This window comes from Kwoniella newhampshirensis, chromosome 5 (genome assembly GCF_039105145.1).
Source record: "Kwoniella newhampshirensis strain CBS 13917 chromosome 5, whole genome shotgun sequence".
NCBI classification, from domain to species: domain Eukaryota; kingdom Fungi; phylum Basidiomycota; class Tremellomycetes; order Tremellales; family Cryptococcaceae; genus Kwoniella; species Kwoniella newhampshirensis.
Genome location: NC_089959.1, coordinates 147304 through 161014, shown reverse-complemented (window position 1 = coordinate 161014; position 13711 = coordinate 147304). Strand labels below are relative to the sequence as shown.

The following is a 13711-nucleotide window of genomic DNA, read 5'->3' as shown; positions in this document are numbered from 1 at the left end:
ACACTGTCTGATTACAGCGTCAACAGCTTTCCCCACAATGTTCGTTCACCTTTCCCTCCTGCTACCTCTGCTTCTGGCTTGGATCCCCCTGGCATCAGCGAGGGGCCCGACCACAGCTGTGGGCTGTACCAATGGGGCGGGTCTCCCCTCGAGCTCAGTGCTGAAAACCTATGCCGATCGAGCTGACTGCAGAGCAAGTCTTCGGGAAAGGGTGGGAGGACTACCGAGCTAACGTATGTTTCTCGATCGCTTGCAGACCACTTGCGTCAACGATCAGTACTCGTGTATGTACTGGTCGGGTACGCAATGATACTGGGCAATTGATGGTCCCGTCTCGCCCATGAATAGTTTTCAAGCGGCAGATGGTACTGCAGCATGCGTGACTACCGATTACTACTACACTGTGAGTGATGTGTTCCACCTCAAACAAGACAATGTTTACCGCTGTTGGTTGATATGAGCCTGCTCTGTCCGATGATGAGTATGCCGGAAGGAGAAACCGGCATATTCGGAACATGATTCCGGGATTCCAGATCTGGTCCGCGTTGATAAGAAGAGACGATCCACTGCCTATCAGTTATTGCGGTAACATATCTGTTGTCACTTTCGATCCTTTTGTAGTTCCCGCTTCTCTACCATTGGCATTTGGTTACACCCCTTTCAGAGCTAAAGTGCCTAGGGTGAGGATCGACCGAAGAGCAACGATTGAACCGTCCGCCATGCCTGCCAAAAACCCAGTGACGGCTTCCGAGATGCTTGCCGCTGCTGAGCGGCTCAAGTTCACAATACCTCCGACACACGAAGCGGACTACATGGCATTACTAGCAAAGACGGATGCAGCTTGTGAAGCTATCATGGCTCAACCTGGTAAGCCTGTCAGAACGGAAACCCTCATCCTGTAATTTGCAGGCTGCACTGTATCGACGCTGATAGTCTGCCATTTTTTTCCCCGTTTGGTGTAGATTACAAACCCGTCCCCGATCTCGCCAAATATCCACGGATCAATGTCCATCTCCCCACCGCCTCCGAGAATACTTTGAAAGGCTGGGCATGGAGAGGGGAGATAGGGGATCCCGTGAGAAGTACCGGTAAACTACTGAGCGGGAAAACGGTGGTGTTCAAAGATACGATCTGTGTTGCGGATGTACCGCTGTTGTTCGGGACGAATGCCTTTGAAGACTATAAGCGTAAGTCTTGCATGAAAGCTTGATCTTCATGGGCTTAGGACTTGAAGAGTAGCTGACGCAATCGGAGTAGCCGAGGTGGATGCTGCTGTCGTCACGAGAGTACTAGAGAACGGTGGTCATATATTGGGGAAAGCCGCTTGCGAGGTGAGTCTGGCGGAGCTAATGGTTCTGGTAGCAATGCGCTTATTGTTTCATGTATCAGAATTTCTCTCACGGTGCGACATCCTCTTCGTCACCCTACGGACCGGTCGAGAACCCTTATGCGGAAGGCTTCACCACCGGTGGATCCAGCTCTGGATGCGGTGCTCTCATTGGATCTGGTGCCGCTGATATGGGTGTCGGTGGAGATCAAGGTGGTAGTATCCGGATTGTCAGTCGCTCTCACCTTGTCCAGCTTGACAGCTCACTGATGCTCTCTGTGATAAGCCCGCGAGTTTCTGCGGTATTGTGGGCCTTAAACCTACTTTCGGTCTCGTGCCCTACACCGGGGTGTTATCTTCCGACGCGGGAACGGACCATGTTGGACCAATGGCACGCAACGTCCTTGACACAGCTGCTTTACTACAAGCAACGGCGGGGTACGACAACATCGACGATAGACAGCTCGGCGCACCGAAGCCCGAAGATGTACCCAAATATGTGGATCTGGTGCTGGACGGGAGGAAGACCGGTGTGAAGGGGATGAAGATCGGAGTGTTGAAAGAGGGTTTCGCGATGAAGGAGCTTGCTCCGCAAGTGAACAAGGTGGTACAGGAAGCAATCAAGGTGTTTGAGCAGCTGGGCGCGACGGTGGAAGGGGTATCTGTACCTACGTGAGTCTGGATTTCGCCATTTGAGCCGTCAGATGTACTCTCTCTTTATACGTCCAGCTAACCGGTTGTTGCATTGCAGTCATCCCCTCGCACCATCTGTTTTACACGTCGTCAACAAATTTGCATCCGGTGGGACCAGACAAGGTCGTCAGGTCGGAAGAAGGGGATTGTACGTGAATGACTACTGGGAACACCTCCTGCCCTGGAACCAAGAAAAGTACGACAAGGCAAAATACTTTGTCACGGGAACAGCTATGAGCAGGTGCGTATATGCCTTGTTGCAATCGTGGAGAAAGACGCTGAGTGATAGTCGCACAGTGAATACGGATGGAGCAAACATCCAACAGCTTACGGACGAGCTATGAACCTCGCACGAAAGATGCGGGACGAATACGATGCCGTCTTGGCTGAGTATGATGTGATCATCATGCCTACCATCCCTCAACCTCCTCGAAGACATATACCTGTCGGCGCAGGTCCGCTTGTATGGGCGAACACAGGTCGTGAGTTCAGCCTGTCACATGTCATATCTCCCTTGGTATTCAACAGCCGTTCAGGACCTAGGACAAGCGCTGATATGCAGATGATCATCCAGCCGGGGCAACGCTCAACACTGGGGCTTCCAATACGACGGGTCACCCAAGCATGTCCATCCCCGTCGGCTTCGCCGCGCCTATGGCAGAGGACGTCAGATCACCGGAAGATGAGAAGATCAGGTTACCCGTTGGGATGATGATCGTGGGCAAGTATTTTGACGAAGCGACCATACTGAAGGTCGGCGATGCATGGGAGCAGAAGGTGGACTGGAAGAGTGTTGGATGAGGGCCGTGGAATGCATGCATAGATAGCTCGGATACCGCATAAGACACATAAGAGGGGTGATTAGCTAATATGACGTGTCAATTTTCTTTCCCGGAGAGTGACCCGTCTTTAAGTGGTTGTGACTCGTCGTTGATGAAGACGATCAAAAGGCTCGACATATCTTCTGGACATATTGCGGCCGTCTCCTTGGGTCTATTCTCCTCACCAAAACAGATGCCATACCGCGCACGCTGCAACCCAGCGAGCTTGATCCCACGTCGGAATGCATACATAGCTCTCCAGAGAGCTCGTCTCGGGTCGATAATCCCGCTGACAGCGGTCGGCTCGTCACTTCATAGCCGTAAGTCGGTTCCCAGCCATAAAGCCATAACTCGGGTGTTCAGCGATTCACTGACAGATTTGGTTTATTGCGTTTGGTGATATAGCAAGACAGCACCACCTCCAAAACCGACACAACTCCACTACATCCCTTCTTTCTCCTCTAACATCGTTCTTCTCTCGTGTTCGCAAACCGGTTCAACCACCATCTTCCACCTTTGCAGCCGACGAATTCCTCTCTCTCACTTCTTCGACCTCTCTCTCTGACGAGGATGTGCAACGGCTCGAGACAACATACTCTATGATCCTCGATCATGATGCCCCTTCCGACCTTCTCACTTCGCGGCACTTATTGAAAGCTCTACAATTATTGTCAAAAATCGGTTCTCCAAACGCTTTAGGATTTCTTCGAAGGATCCATGACGATATCCCTAGAAGGTTCGGATATGAGGTGGAGAACGGAGCTCAGAAAGCGATGTTTGATGGCTTGATCAACGCCTCGCTGCCGGGGGAAGCACTTGACCTCGCACAGACGATGGAGCTGGACCAGAAGGAGTGGCGATCGATCCTTCGTTCAGCCGTTGAACACGACCCATCTCTAATAGATCAGATCGTCTCGCACCTCCGAGCAACTGGTCCACTCTCATCCGAAGAATATTCGCTGCTCATCTGGAATCTCCTTCAGTATCGTCGCGACAGGTCCATCCTTTCTACCCGTCTACAGTCGTTGCTAGAGGAGATTGAAAACGATCGGATCCAACTGGATTGGTCAACTCAAGCAGAATTGATGCGAATTCATCTCTCTCTTGGCGATCTCGATAAAGCGAGTACGATCGTCGAAGGATGGGAGGGGAAAGCGATCTCGTCACCCGGAGTATGGAACGCCATGGTCGAGCTTGATATTGCCAAGCATGATCAAAACAGTTTGGAAAGGACTATCCGGTTGACGAGAGATGCGGGATACGATACACCTCAAAAAGCACTTTCTTTCCTTGCAGTTCAGCAACTGAAATCGACCATCTCCTCAAGGTCCGCCGTCGGTTTTCAAGAAATCGTTTCAGCGGTAGATTCGGCCCAGAAGATGGGAGGGACAGAAGCGGGATCGCATGTTTGGGCCGAGGTCATCTGGACTTATCTCAATGAGGTAAAGCAACACAATGCGCTTAATATCGCCTTGGAGGCGTATGAAGAGACGAGACTGAGGGGACTGGAAGTCAGTGCGGAGCTGGCGAAGAACTTGATTATCCCGTTGTGCAACTCACGAGGACAACAAAGACTCGAGGACGCCATGAGGATCTACGACGAGTATATGCTCTCGGATGACTCGGCCTCGATCCTTCAGAAGAGGAACAACAAACGGTTCGCGAGTGTCTATCAGTATCTTCTGGTGTCTTGTGCACGATCACAACCCCCAGCAGTGACTACGGCCATCCGACTGTTATCCGATATGAGGAGACAGTCACTCGATTTCACATCAACGAATCTCACCTCGCTCTTGATCTTGCTCATGCGGTCGTCACCCGACCATCATTCTGCATTCAACGTCTACGCTCATTTCTATGCTCTCAATCCGACGACGATCGACGAGAGAGGTTTCGATGCGATCTTGACCTCGTACCTGAATCTTAGTTGGGATCATTCGCCTTTTGCCCCACCAGAATTGTTCGTGGCGATGATGAAAGATATGCACCGGGCGGGATACCCACCGGGATCACATGTCCTCTCGTCCTTGCTCAAGCAGTATGGGTCACTCACCACGAAATTGAGAAGGAAATTACGTTCATCTTCATCGGGAGGCGGAGCGATCTCTACGACGGCAACGACAAACCCGTCTACGACCACACGAAGTACGGAAGATTATATCGATGCTTTAGCACAAGCCATTCGAGATATACACAATCTCATCAAATTGGAACCTCTGATACATCCCGATATCCCACTATTGACCTCTTTGATGGACGCCTATTCTCGCGTCGGAGCCTATTCCGAGACATTCGAAGTATGGGACGAACTGATCCAACGTCGATCGAGAGAACCTCTCTCCACAGTGAAGAAGAGCTATGCGGCGGGGATCAATGTGATCTTGGATACTTGTGGATGGAGTTATTCCCTGGCGAGAGGGAGGAAGGTCTGGGCATGGGCCAGGAGATGGGGTTTGGTCTGGGAGAAAAGACATTGGGATGCCTGGGTAGAATGTCTTTGTCGATGTGGGGTGCTGGGAGAGGCAGCGGATGTGGTGTTGGATCAGATGGGCGTGAGAGTGGGAGTGGGAGTGGGAGTGGGAGTGGGAGTGGGAGTGGGGGTGGGAGAAGGGGATAGTCCAAAGGCTGATAAGGAGACGATCAGATTGTTGATCAAGTTTGGAAGGAAGGAGTCGGCTAGGGGGAAGAGGGATGAGGTGGAAGGAGTTTGGCAAAGAGTCAAAGATAGGTGCCCGGAAGTGTGGGAGGAGTTGAACAAGGCATAAACGAGTCCGAGATAGGACGGCGTCGAACAAAGCATCAGTCTGAGATGGTAGGGTTCTAGGCGGCACAGAGCATCATTCCATATCCACACATACAAACACAACATTGCGCTTTGTACAATAATGCATACAACAACATCGACAATGACAAGATCTGATATGCAATCGCAGATCTGTAGGAACGTGCATGCAATCTTCCATGCACAAACGTACCCTCTTACCCAATTAGGGTGAAGGCGCCTTATCCGTCCAGCTCTGCTCGCTGTTTCCATTTGCCCCAATCAATCTGCCTCTTGCCTGACCTAACTCCTTCCTTGTCCTCGCCCGTCAAGACCACCAGAGGTGCCAAGACAGGTCGTCCATGTGCACAGATAAAGGGAGAACTGGTCGCACTCAGCTGATCAACCAATCGAAAACACTGATCAGGCGTCAGACGATCTTCGAACATGATCGCGCCTGACAAGATCTAGCTGTTAGCCGTGCGAATTTGGCTAAAAGGGGACCAGAAGTCTGCGGCTCACCTCTGCACGCTTTAGAATTGGCAAGCTCGAGCATCTCTTTGGGCATGAAACGCATTGCTCTTCGCCAGTCTCTCATCCCTTCCTCACCGACAACGCCTCCTCCACCGCTCCTGCCTTCCTCGTGAGACTCGAAATTGTCGAATTTTTCTATCATCGCATCGACCTCACCTCTCCTTTCGGCATGGACAGGCAGATATCCTCTCAACAATCGAGTCATCTCTGTCCCATCCTTGTTTCCTAACCGTGCCGCAAGCACAGAAGGGACTCGGTCGACTTGGACTTGCACGTAATCGCCTTCGGTATCCATCTTAGGTCGTTTCAGAACTATACCCCATCGTCCGAGAATCAGTGATACGTCTGGCCGTGAAAGCTGTTCCGCCTCAGCCCTTGTAAAGACGATTATAGGCTCGGATCCTTCAAGCGACGTTGTGGGCATGTTATCAGAAGAGAAGCCATCGCACAGCTGACGCAGGATGCGCTCAATTGCTATTCTTTCATCGGCAGCGTGTTGATCTATGAGTACGATAGATGGTGATGAGGTTGCCGTTGTGCGAAGGATGGTGGCGACATATTTCTTGTCCACTTGACCGACAATTCTGGCTTGAGACAATGACTCTTCCGAGAATCGTATGTTGGTCAGGGTACTTTTGATAGGTTCTCTAAATAGGATCGCTCGTGTCGGCTCAAAACGTCTTACGGAGCTTTCGCACTCGCAGTCGACCATGTCCGGATCTGGAGTTAAATGAAGGTGCGTCGAACTATCAACAGTTGGAAGGACGCCTGTGTTCACGTTCCTTCTGAGATCCTCAATCCATCGGTAATTTCGACTGGGTCTCAGGTTGATTCGGTGCTTTTCGTAACCCTCCCCATTCAGCCGACGCCTCTTTGAAACCGGGAGCTGGTCGCACTGACTTTGCGACTGCGCTTGTGTTGATGAGGTTTCGGATGCCTGCGTGTCCCTGGTCACATGGTCCCCAAAGAGTATATCACCGGGAGTATCAGGACTTTGAAGAGCGGATGGGTGCGGTGAAGGTTCAGGCCTTGGTCGTAAGGAGAATTGAGGCGTCCTGGGGGTCGCAAGTGGCGATGGCAGGTATGTTGCAGCTGTACCCGACTGTGACATTTTGGTAGGACTTGGTGTAGGCGAAACCGCTCGCATTGAAGCAAGGCCGTTTCGCTTTAGATATTCATCCACCACTGCTAATAGAAGTGCCTTCACCGAATCGAGAGCCTGTAATTGATATATGAGCTCCATCTGCATCCTCCCACGAAGCGATAGTCAGCTCACCCTGTACCCAAGTAGATGTTTTCTAGGTTCGTATGCAGCATCAACGTCACCAGCAGGCAAGGTAACATTCAAGACATATATCGGGTGTCGTTCCAACCTCCTCGGTGAACGTCGGGTACCTACAAGTAAGACGTCAGGCCCAACGAGACGAAGCTGCAGACTTGCAGACTGAATACTCACGAGAATTCCTATTGTCAATAACATCATGGTCTCCAAACGATACAAGCGCAGCGAACTTGCTTGCTGCAAATTTCTTGGTTATAGCAAGATGTAACTCCCTGCGATCGATCGAGGAATTATTGACATCTGAGTAGACTGAGTTCAGTGTTGCTTTATCCGCCAAGTGAAATCTTCAACTTACAGAGATGTTGATGGGCCTGTAGAACGATTGTGAGTTATCATAACCCGTAAAGAGTTAAAATGACAGCTCACCTTGCTTACATCTCCGTATAGACTGATGAAGCCATCAACTCTTCGCTTTCCCGATGAGACACGGATGTTTTGGACTCGCTACGCACTCTCATCAGCTGGAAGAATATGAAGCATTCCTCCCAAGGCTGACCTGTACAAGTGCATTGCCGTAAAGTGCTCGGAAGACGTCGAGTCTACTCTTCGTCTGTATACAGTCCATCTGTTCAGTGTCGTTGTGTATACCGAAATGCCATACGTGGCTTGACCCACCTCGCCTAACCCCAAGACTTTTCTTGTCCCATCGGATCTCCCTTCTTCCCACAGAGTGATATCGACTCCTGGACACCCCAGACAGAACCTCTCCAGTACCTTCCTACATTGTATGATCATGATGGCACTATTGCTGGTCGCCAATTCTTCCCTTCGCACGGGAATGTTGTGGAAGATATCTCGGACAACCACGATTGTCCCGCCCTCCGACGGGATATGTCGATTGAGGGTCGGGCCTTGAACTAGTACCTTGGTCGATTTGAAGATCTTTACATAAGTAGATTTTGAAGAGGCAGCTCGAGTAGTAATATCAAGCAAAGCAATAGACCCAATCGAAGCAAGAGCTGTATGAGAGATGATTCAACTACATGTCCGACAGGAAACAGTGGGACCAGAGCTTACCTTCCCCTCTGAAGCCATATGAGCCAATTGGTCCCAGCCCTGACCCATTCAGTCTCTTGCTCGTACCTGACCTACTAGTCAGCACCATACACTCCATTGCTCCTCATCCGTTTGTGATGAAAGTAGGGCCAAGAACCTACGAAACCGCTTGCCGACCTTCTTCAGTCCCTCTTCGTTGATTCCACAGCCATCATCCTCCACTCGAACACTCTCTCCGTGCTTCGTAAGATCCAGACAACAGTCTATCCTGCTGGCTCCAGCGTCTAAAGAGTTCTGAACAAGCTCTGAGAGGATCTGGGGTAATGTAGGCAATATCAAGGACGATCGAAGAGTGGTAGAAGTGGGCAAGGAAAGAGGAGAGATCTGCGCCATGACGATAGCCAGGGAGTCGGTCGGAGTATACACTGGAGAGCAAGAGAACCTGACTTCACATGAATGCAGTATATAAGATCATGAGCGATGGTAGTATCAGCAACCAAGCAGCGTGGTGATTCACGTTGAAGCAATAGTGAGTGGATGGATGGTTAAAAAAGGAGGAATAGTGTTGTTGTGAATTCGCCGCTCGAAGAGTGGATGTCCTCCACTTTCACTCGTCAACCTAGACCGAACCTCTCTCGGGTGTATACATCGTTCGACATCCCATCCCACCTTGCATCGGTCTGCATCGGAAGTTCACGCATACTGCTCAAGATGGCCTCTTCATCTTCAGTTGTACCTAAGCTGAATATCCCTCTGCATGTAAAATACATCCAAAACCTCGACAAGGTATGTCCTGTTCCATACCATTTCCTAGCTCGAGCGATGAACTCCTTCGCTTGAGTTTGTATCGTCGGTTGTTTCCCTGTACATGTGTAGCGTCTCTGTGCGCATCTCTGCTCCATCTTCTCGCTCTTCCTCCACCATAACGTATACCTGACGTCCTCTCAACTACAGAAACAAGACTTAGCATACCACCTCACGTCTCACCTTCGACTCAATGGGATCTACTGGGGTCTCACGGCTTTGTGCATAATGGGTCAACATTCCGCTCTCGATAGAGAAGGAGTCATCGAATATACTATATCATGCTGGGACGAAGAGGCGGGTGAGCAAAACTTGCACCAATCACCTCCAGGGTTTGCCATCGCAATCTCCTTGAAGGATTACAAATGCTTACTGGAGCTTACCTGTGCACCTTGTGATTCGTAGGAACGTTCGGTCCTCATCCGGGACATGATGGTCATATCTTAGCGACATTGTCAGCGATCCAAATCATGGTCATCGAAGATGCTCTAGACCGTGTAGACATCGAGCGAGTGACAAAATGTGCGTATCACTCTCTTCCTTCTCGTCTTCTAACCTCCATTCGGATCAATATTGATAATGGGTCACGAACAACAAAAAGTTCTGCATTCACTGATAAATCCCGACGGTGCCGTCTCGGGTGATCAATGGGGTGAATCCGATACTCGATTCTCATATATCCTCCTCCAATCCCTGGCTTTATTAGGCAAATTGGACACTTTATCTCCCGAGACGAGGGAGAATATAACGCAGAATATCAAAGGATGTATGAACTTCGATGGAGGATTTGGGACGACTCCAGGAGCAGAATCACATTCGGGACAAGGTCGGTCCTTCTCCCTGTTTCCCAGATGGACGCTAGGCTTATTTTGTGGACATGCCTTGCTTCTGACCAAAGTCTGGGTGTGCACGGCTGCGCTGTCAATACTAGACAGAGAAGATCTGATAGATAAAGATCTACTGGGGGCCTGGTTGTCTGAACGACAATTACCGAATGGCGGGCTGAATGGAAGACCAGAAAAGCTGGAAGACGTATGTCCATTCATGTCCCCTCCATCTGATCATTTGCCCCGCAGCTGACTGGTACAATCTTTCACAAAGGTATGCTATTCGTGGTGGTGTGCTGCTTCCCTTTCTATCATTGGAAGATTGCACTGGATAGATAGAGACAAGTTGATCGCTTTCATTCTAGGTGCTCAGGTAAGCAATTTCTGCCCGGCATCGTTGCCTGCTTGGTAGGCGATAATTGCTGATGCACCCGAAACAGGACCTGGAAGACGGAGGGATCGCGGACAGACCAGGAGATTGGGTAGATGTCTTCCACACTGTCTTCGGCGTTGCTGGTGAGTCGTCGTGATGTACTGTCACGCGCAATACTCATGCGTCCTATTGCCAGGCTTGTCGTTACTTGGCTATCCCGGTCTGCAAGACATCGATCCCGTTTATTGTATGCCTGCCGGCCTCATCGCTTCGCTCGGGCTTCGAAAACCATATATCACCCTCCCTAGACTATCATCATACCCCCCTCCATCTTGATATCTACATTCATAATGCATGCTCGTGTCCCATTCATCTTCCTTGCTCGCGCTCAAGCCTATTGAACTCCGCTTTCACCGCCCGGAGCAGTTGCGTGACCTTCCCTCGGTCCGGATGGTGCAGGAGTCTGGGTTCCGGAAGCGACTTGTGATCCCATAGCCATCGATGCTTGACCCGCTTGAGTGGCTGCGAGTCGTTGTCGCTTACGTTCAGCCTCTGCTTCCTTCTCCGAATCGATCTCCGCAACAATTCGTTCAATCTCGCTTTGTTCAAGGTTCTACGATGGGTGAATCAGCTTGGCTCAACGAAAGTGGTTATACCGATAGCAAACAGCATGACTCACTGTTATCACACCATATCGCTCCATCACTGAAATCTCAATGTTCTTCGCTCCTGTCTGAACCACCTCCAACAGACTCTTGACGGTGAGCTTGATAGTATCGTCCCGCGCAAGTGCTTCGGTGTAGTTCTTCTCTAAGAATTCTCGAACAGTCTTTGACGCTCGTCCGATCGCACAGGCCTAAATCAGTGATCATGTCAGCTGTTGGCCTACTAACGCAAGGTCACAGGCAACTCACCTTCCAAGCAGAGTATATACCACTAGGTTCGGTCTGGTACAATCTAGGTATCGTGTCGTTGGGGTCAAATCCGACGATAAGTGTTGAAATTCCGAAAGGTCGGACACCACCTGATTGAGTGTATTTCTGCAGTTCGACAGTACACACATCAGTATGGCAGGCACTGGCCAAGCTCAAAAAGTAAGTCAATGTACCTGTTGGATACCTGCGACATGCTTTGTGATATATTCGATGCTGACTGGATCTTCCACTGTCAATCGATGGGATTGGCACTCGATTCTCGCTTTGTCGATCAAAATTCTCCCATCGGCGGTGAGACCTGTCCGTCTCGTCAGCTTATGCTCGCAGATCTGTACTGAAGACCCATGCAAGCTGTATGACAGACAGGCTTAGAACGTCTAGGTTCTTTGGATGCACAGAAAATCCACCCACCCGCAAAAGCGACACAGACGTGATCATCTAGCATGGCGACTTTTCTGACCGTTCTAGGATCTTGAAGTTGAAGAGTCGACTTCTTCTCGACACCAAGGACGACACATGAGCTTCCTCGAACACCGACCTAAAGAGAGGTAATCAGCTTAGATCTCGAACTGCACCATCGTGAAAGCTAAACTCACAGCGCAAGTTCCTCTCCTGACAGCTTCGAGAGCGTACTCCACTTGGAAAAGCTGAGAATTGGTCAGCCAAGATCAGGACCTCGGGTGTGGTGAGCTCACATGTCCATCAGGTGAGAAAACGGTAAGAGCTACAAGAGGAATGGTCAGCTCATCGTCATCGCAGTAACTCGGTAGGATACTTAAATGAGGAGAACATCCCGGAGTTTCCAAACACGAGTAGGGGAAAGGCTCACCTCGATCGTATGACCTCGACATGTTGATTGCTAGGGACGAGGTTGTCGTATATCAAGGTCTGAGTGTGATGACTGAACGACACCTTTCAGCATCCCTTGAACAGACGATGAAATGAACGAACGCGCGTTGTACTTGCGGGGGCCAACTAAGCGGTGATTGCGTGCCTATCTCTAGTCCACTACAGAAGCGCGCCTATCACTATACGCCGGTGACGCATGGTGGATATTTGGTTCCCATATGGGTATTCAGATACTGCAATGCATCCCATTCCTTCTGCTCAACATCTCTTCTACACAGCATAACAATACGACCACCATGCCACGACCGGCGAGACAGAGGACAGCAGCGCAGAGGAGGTCAAGGCCAGAAGATGAAAGCTCACTCGGTCCAGGTAGGTGTTTCTTTCCCCGCCATAGGCCCAAATTGAACGATGCCAAATCTTTAGCTGCGATAGTGGATGAGCAAGGTGAGTCGCCTAGCTGGTTTCAGGTACTCAAGCAACAATGGTTGCGCTGATGCGGCTGTCCCAGAACAAGATGCCCAGATTGCAGCCCTGAAGCGCAAGAACGAAAGTGACAATCGACAAGCGCAAACTGCTCTGGATGTGGGCGTCTTAACATGCATGTTCATGTGAGCTAAGTCGTTCATGCAATACAAAGTAGAGCTCATTTCATTCAACCACAGCGCCGCTATGCAAGTAGCTCAACACTCCGACTTTCCCAACCCGATCTTCAGCATATTGGCTCTCTTCCAGCTGATCCTGCTGCCGTTCTCTCTCACGCCACACTGGCTCCACTCGAAGCTTCACCCATTCATCAACAAAGAGGGCAATCATCTCCTCCTCTTCTCGATCCAACTGACCGTCGCCGTGTGTGCGATCTTCATACGATATCAGCGTGCTCAGGGCGAAGCTGGAGAGCCGGAATTGCAGTTCAACGAGATTGCGAGATGGGGATTGCCAGCTTTGCTGACGGGTGGAGTGGAGATGCAGAAGAGAAGTGAAGCGCGGACCGAGGAGAAAATGGCTCTGCTAGAAGGGCTCAAATACGATGTCAAGGGAGCCTAGATCCTTGCGAGGCTCTTCTGGAAATATTAGATGGATCAAGTCTCGGAATGTGGAGTCTGTGGCATGATCGATATTCGTGGCGTTCGACACTGAAAAATCGAGGCACATCGATGTCGACTCAATGCAAGCCTCAACGGTTTTTCAGAACTACAGAATAACAAAGCCACCTCGTAAGCCTTCGTTTTGAGTAAACAAGCCTAGCAATATGTTTGACCCGGTCGTCAACAACAATTCTCGATCAGCGGAAACGATGGGGCTGGTCATTCCAGGCCGGTTGATAATCCGCTTTCCTTGTTATCATGCGATACTAATTGGATTGCTATCTCTTCCCCTCTCGTTGACACATGCCTCCTTCTGTCAGTTCTCATTTCTGACGAAGTCTAAGCAAAACCGAATTTACGA

General features: G+C 50.3%; 6 protein-coding genes across 6 annotated transcripts; 4 read left to right on the top strand and 2 right to left on the bottom strand.

Annotated features, from left to right (window-relative positions):
* Positions 1–719: 719 nt before the first annotated feature.
* Positions 720–2821, top strand: IAR55_002660 (uncharacterized protein; the record flags this gene model as incomplete). Its single annotated transcript, XM_066945773.1, has 8 exons — positions 720–867; positions 963–1187; positions 1258–1331; positions 1390–1557; positions 1614–1999; positions 2079–2261; positions 2318–2502; positions 2595–2821. 8 exons carry the CDS (start codon positions 720–722, stop codon positions 2819–2821), a joined length of 1596 nt encoding a protein of 531 aa, XP_066803274.1.
* A 213-nt stretch (positions 2822–3034) lies between these two features.
* Positions 3035–5606, top strand: IAR55_002659 (uncharacterized protein; the record flags this gene model as incomplete). The annotated part of the gene is made up of 2 exons (XM_066945772.1): positions 3035–3161; positions 3247–5606. 2 exons carry the CDS (start codon positions 3035–3037, stop codon positions 5604–5606), a joined length of 2487 nt encoding a protein of 828 aa, XP_066803273.1.
* Positions 5607–5844: 238 nt separating this feature from the next.
* Positions 5845–8867, bottom strand: IAR55_002658 (uncharacterized protein; the record flags this gene model as incomplete). Its single annotated transcript, XM_066945771.1, has 10 exons — positions 5845–6059; positions 6125–7355; positions 7413–7531; positions 7593–7718; positions 7774–7789; positions 7845–7922; positions 7975–8028; positions 8094–8437; positions 8496–8561; positions 8636–8867. The coding sequence occupies 10 exons, from the start codon at positions 8865–8867 to the stop codon at positions 5845–5847; spliced, it is 2481 nt and encodes an 826-aa protein (XP_066803272.1).
* A 318-nt stretch (positions 8868–9185) lies between these two features.
* On the top strand, positions 9186–10814 carry IAR55_002657 (uncharacterized protein; the record flags this gene model as incomplete). Its single annotated transcript, XM_066945770.1, has 8 exons — positions 9186–9260; positions 9429–9579; positions 9684–9800; positions 9880–10104; positions 10177–10310; positions 10380–10478; positions 10546–10621; positions 10675–10814. The coding sequence occupies 8 exons, from the start codon at positions 9186–9188 to the stop codon at positions 10812–10814; spliced, it is 1017 nt and encodes a 338-aa protein (XP_066803271.1).
* A 58-nt stretch (positions 10815–10872) lies between these two features.
* Positions 10873–12264, bottom strand: IAR55_002656 (uncharacterized protein; the record flags this gene model as incomplete). The annotated part of the gene is made up of 8 exons (XM_066945769.1): positions 10873–11091; positions 11158–11334; positions 11393–11518; positions 11587–11711; positions 11825–11951; positions 12010–12060; positions 12109–12137; positions 12243–12264. The coding sequence occupies 8 exons, from the start codon at positions 12262–12264 to the stop codon at positions 10873–10875; spliced, it is 876 nt and encodes a 291-aa protein (XP_066803270.1).
* A 216-nt stretch (positions 12265–12480) lies between these two features.
* IAR55_002655 (uncharacterized protein) lies at positions 12481–13309 on the top strand (the record flags this gene model as incomplete). The annotated part of the gene is made up of 4 exons (XM_066945768.1): positions 12481–12634; positions 12689–12709; positions 12774–12873; positions 12928–13309. 4 exons carry the CDS (start codon positions 12481–12483, stop codon positions 13307–13309), a joined length of 657 nt encoding a protein of 218 aa, XP_066803269.1.
* Positions 13310–13711: the final 402 nt, after the last annotated feature.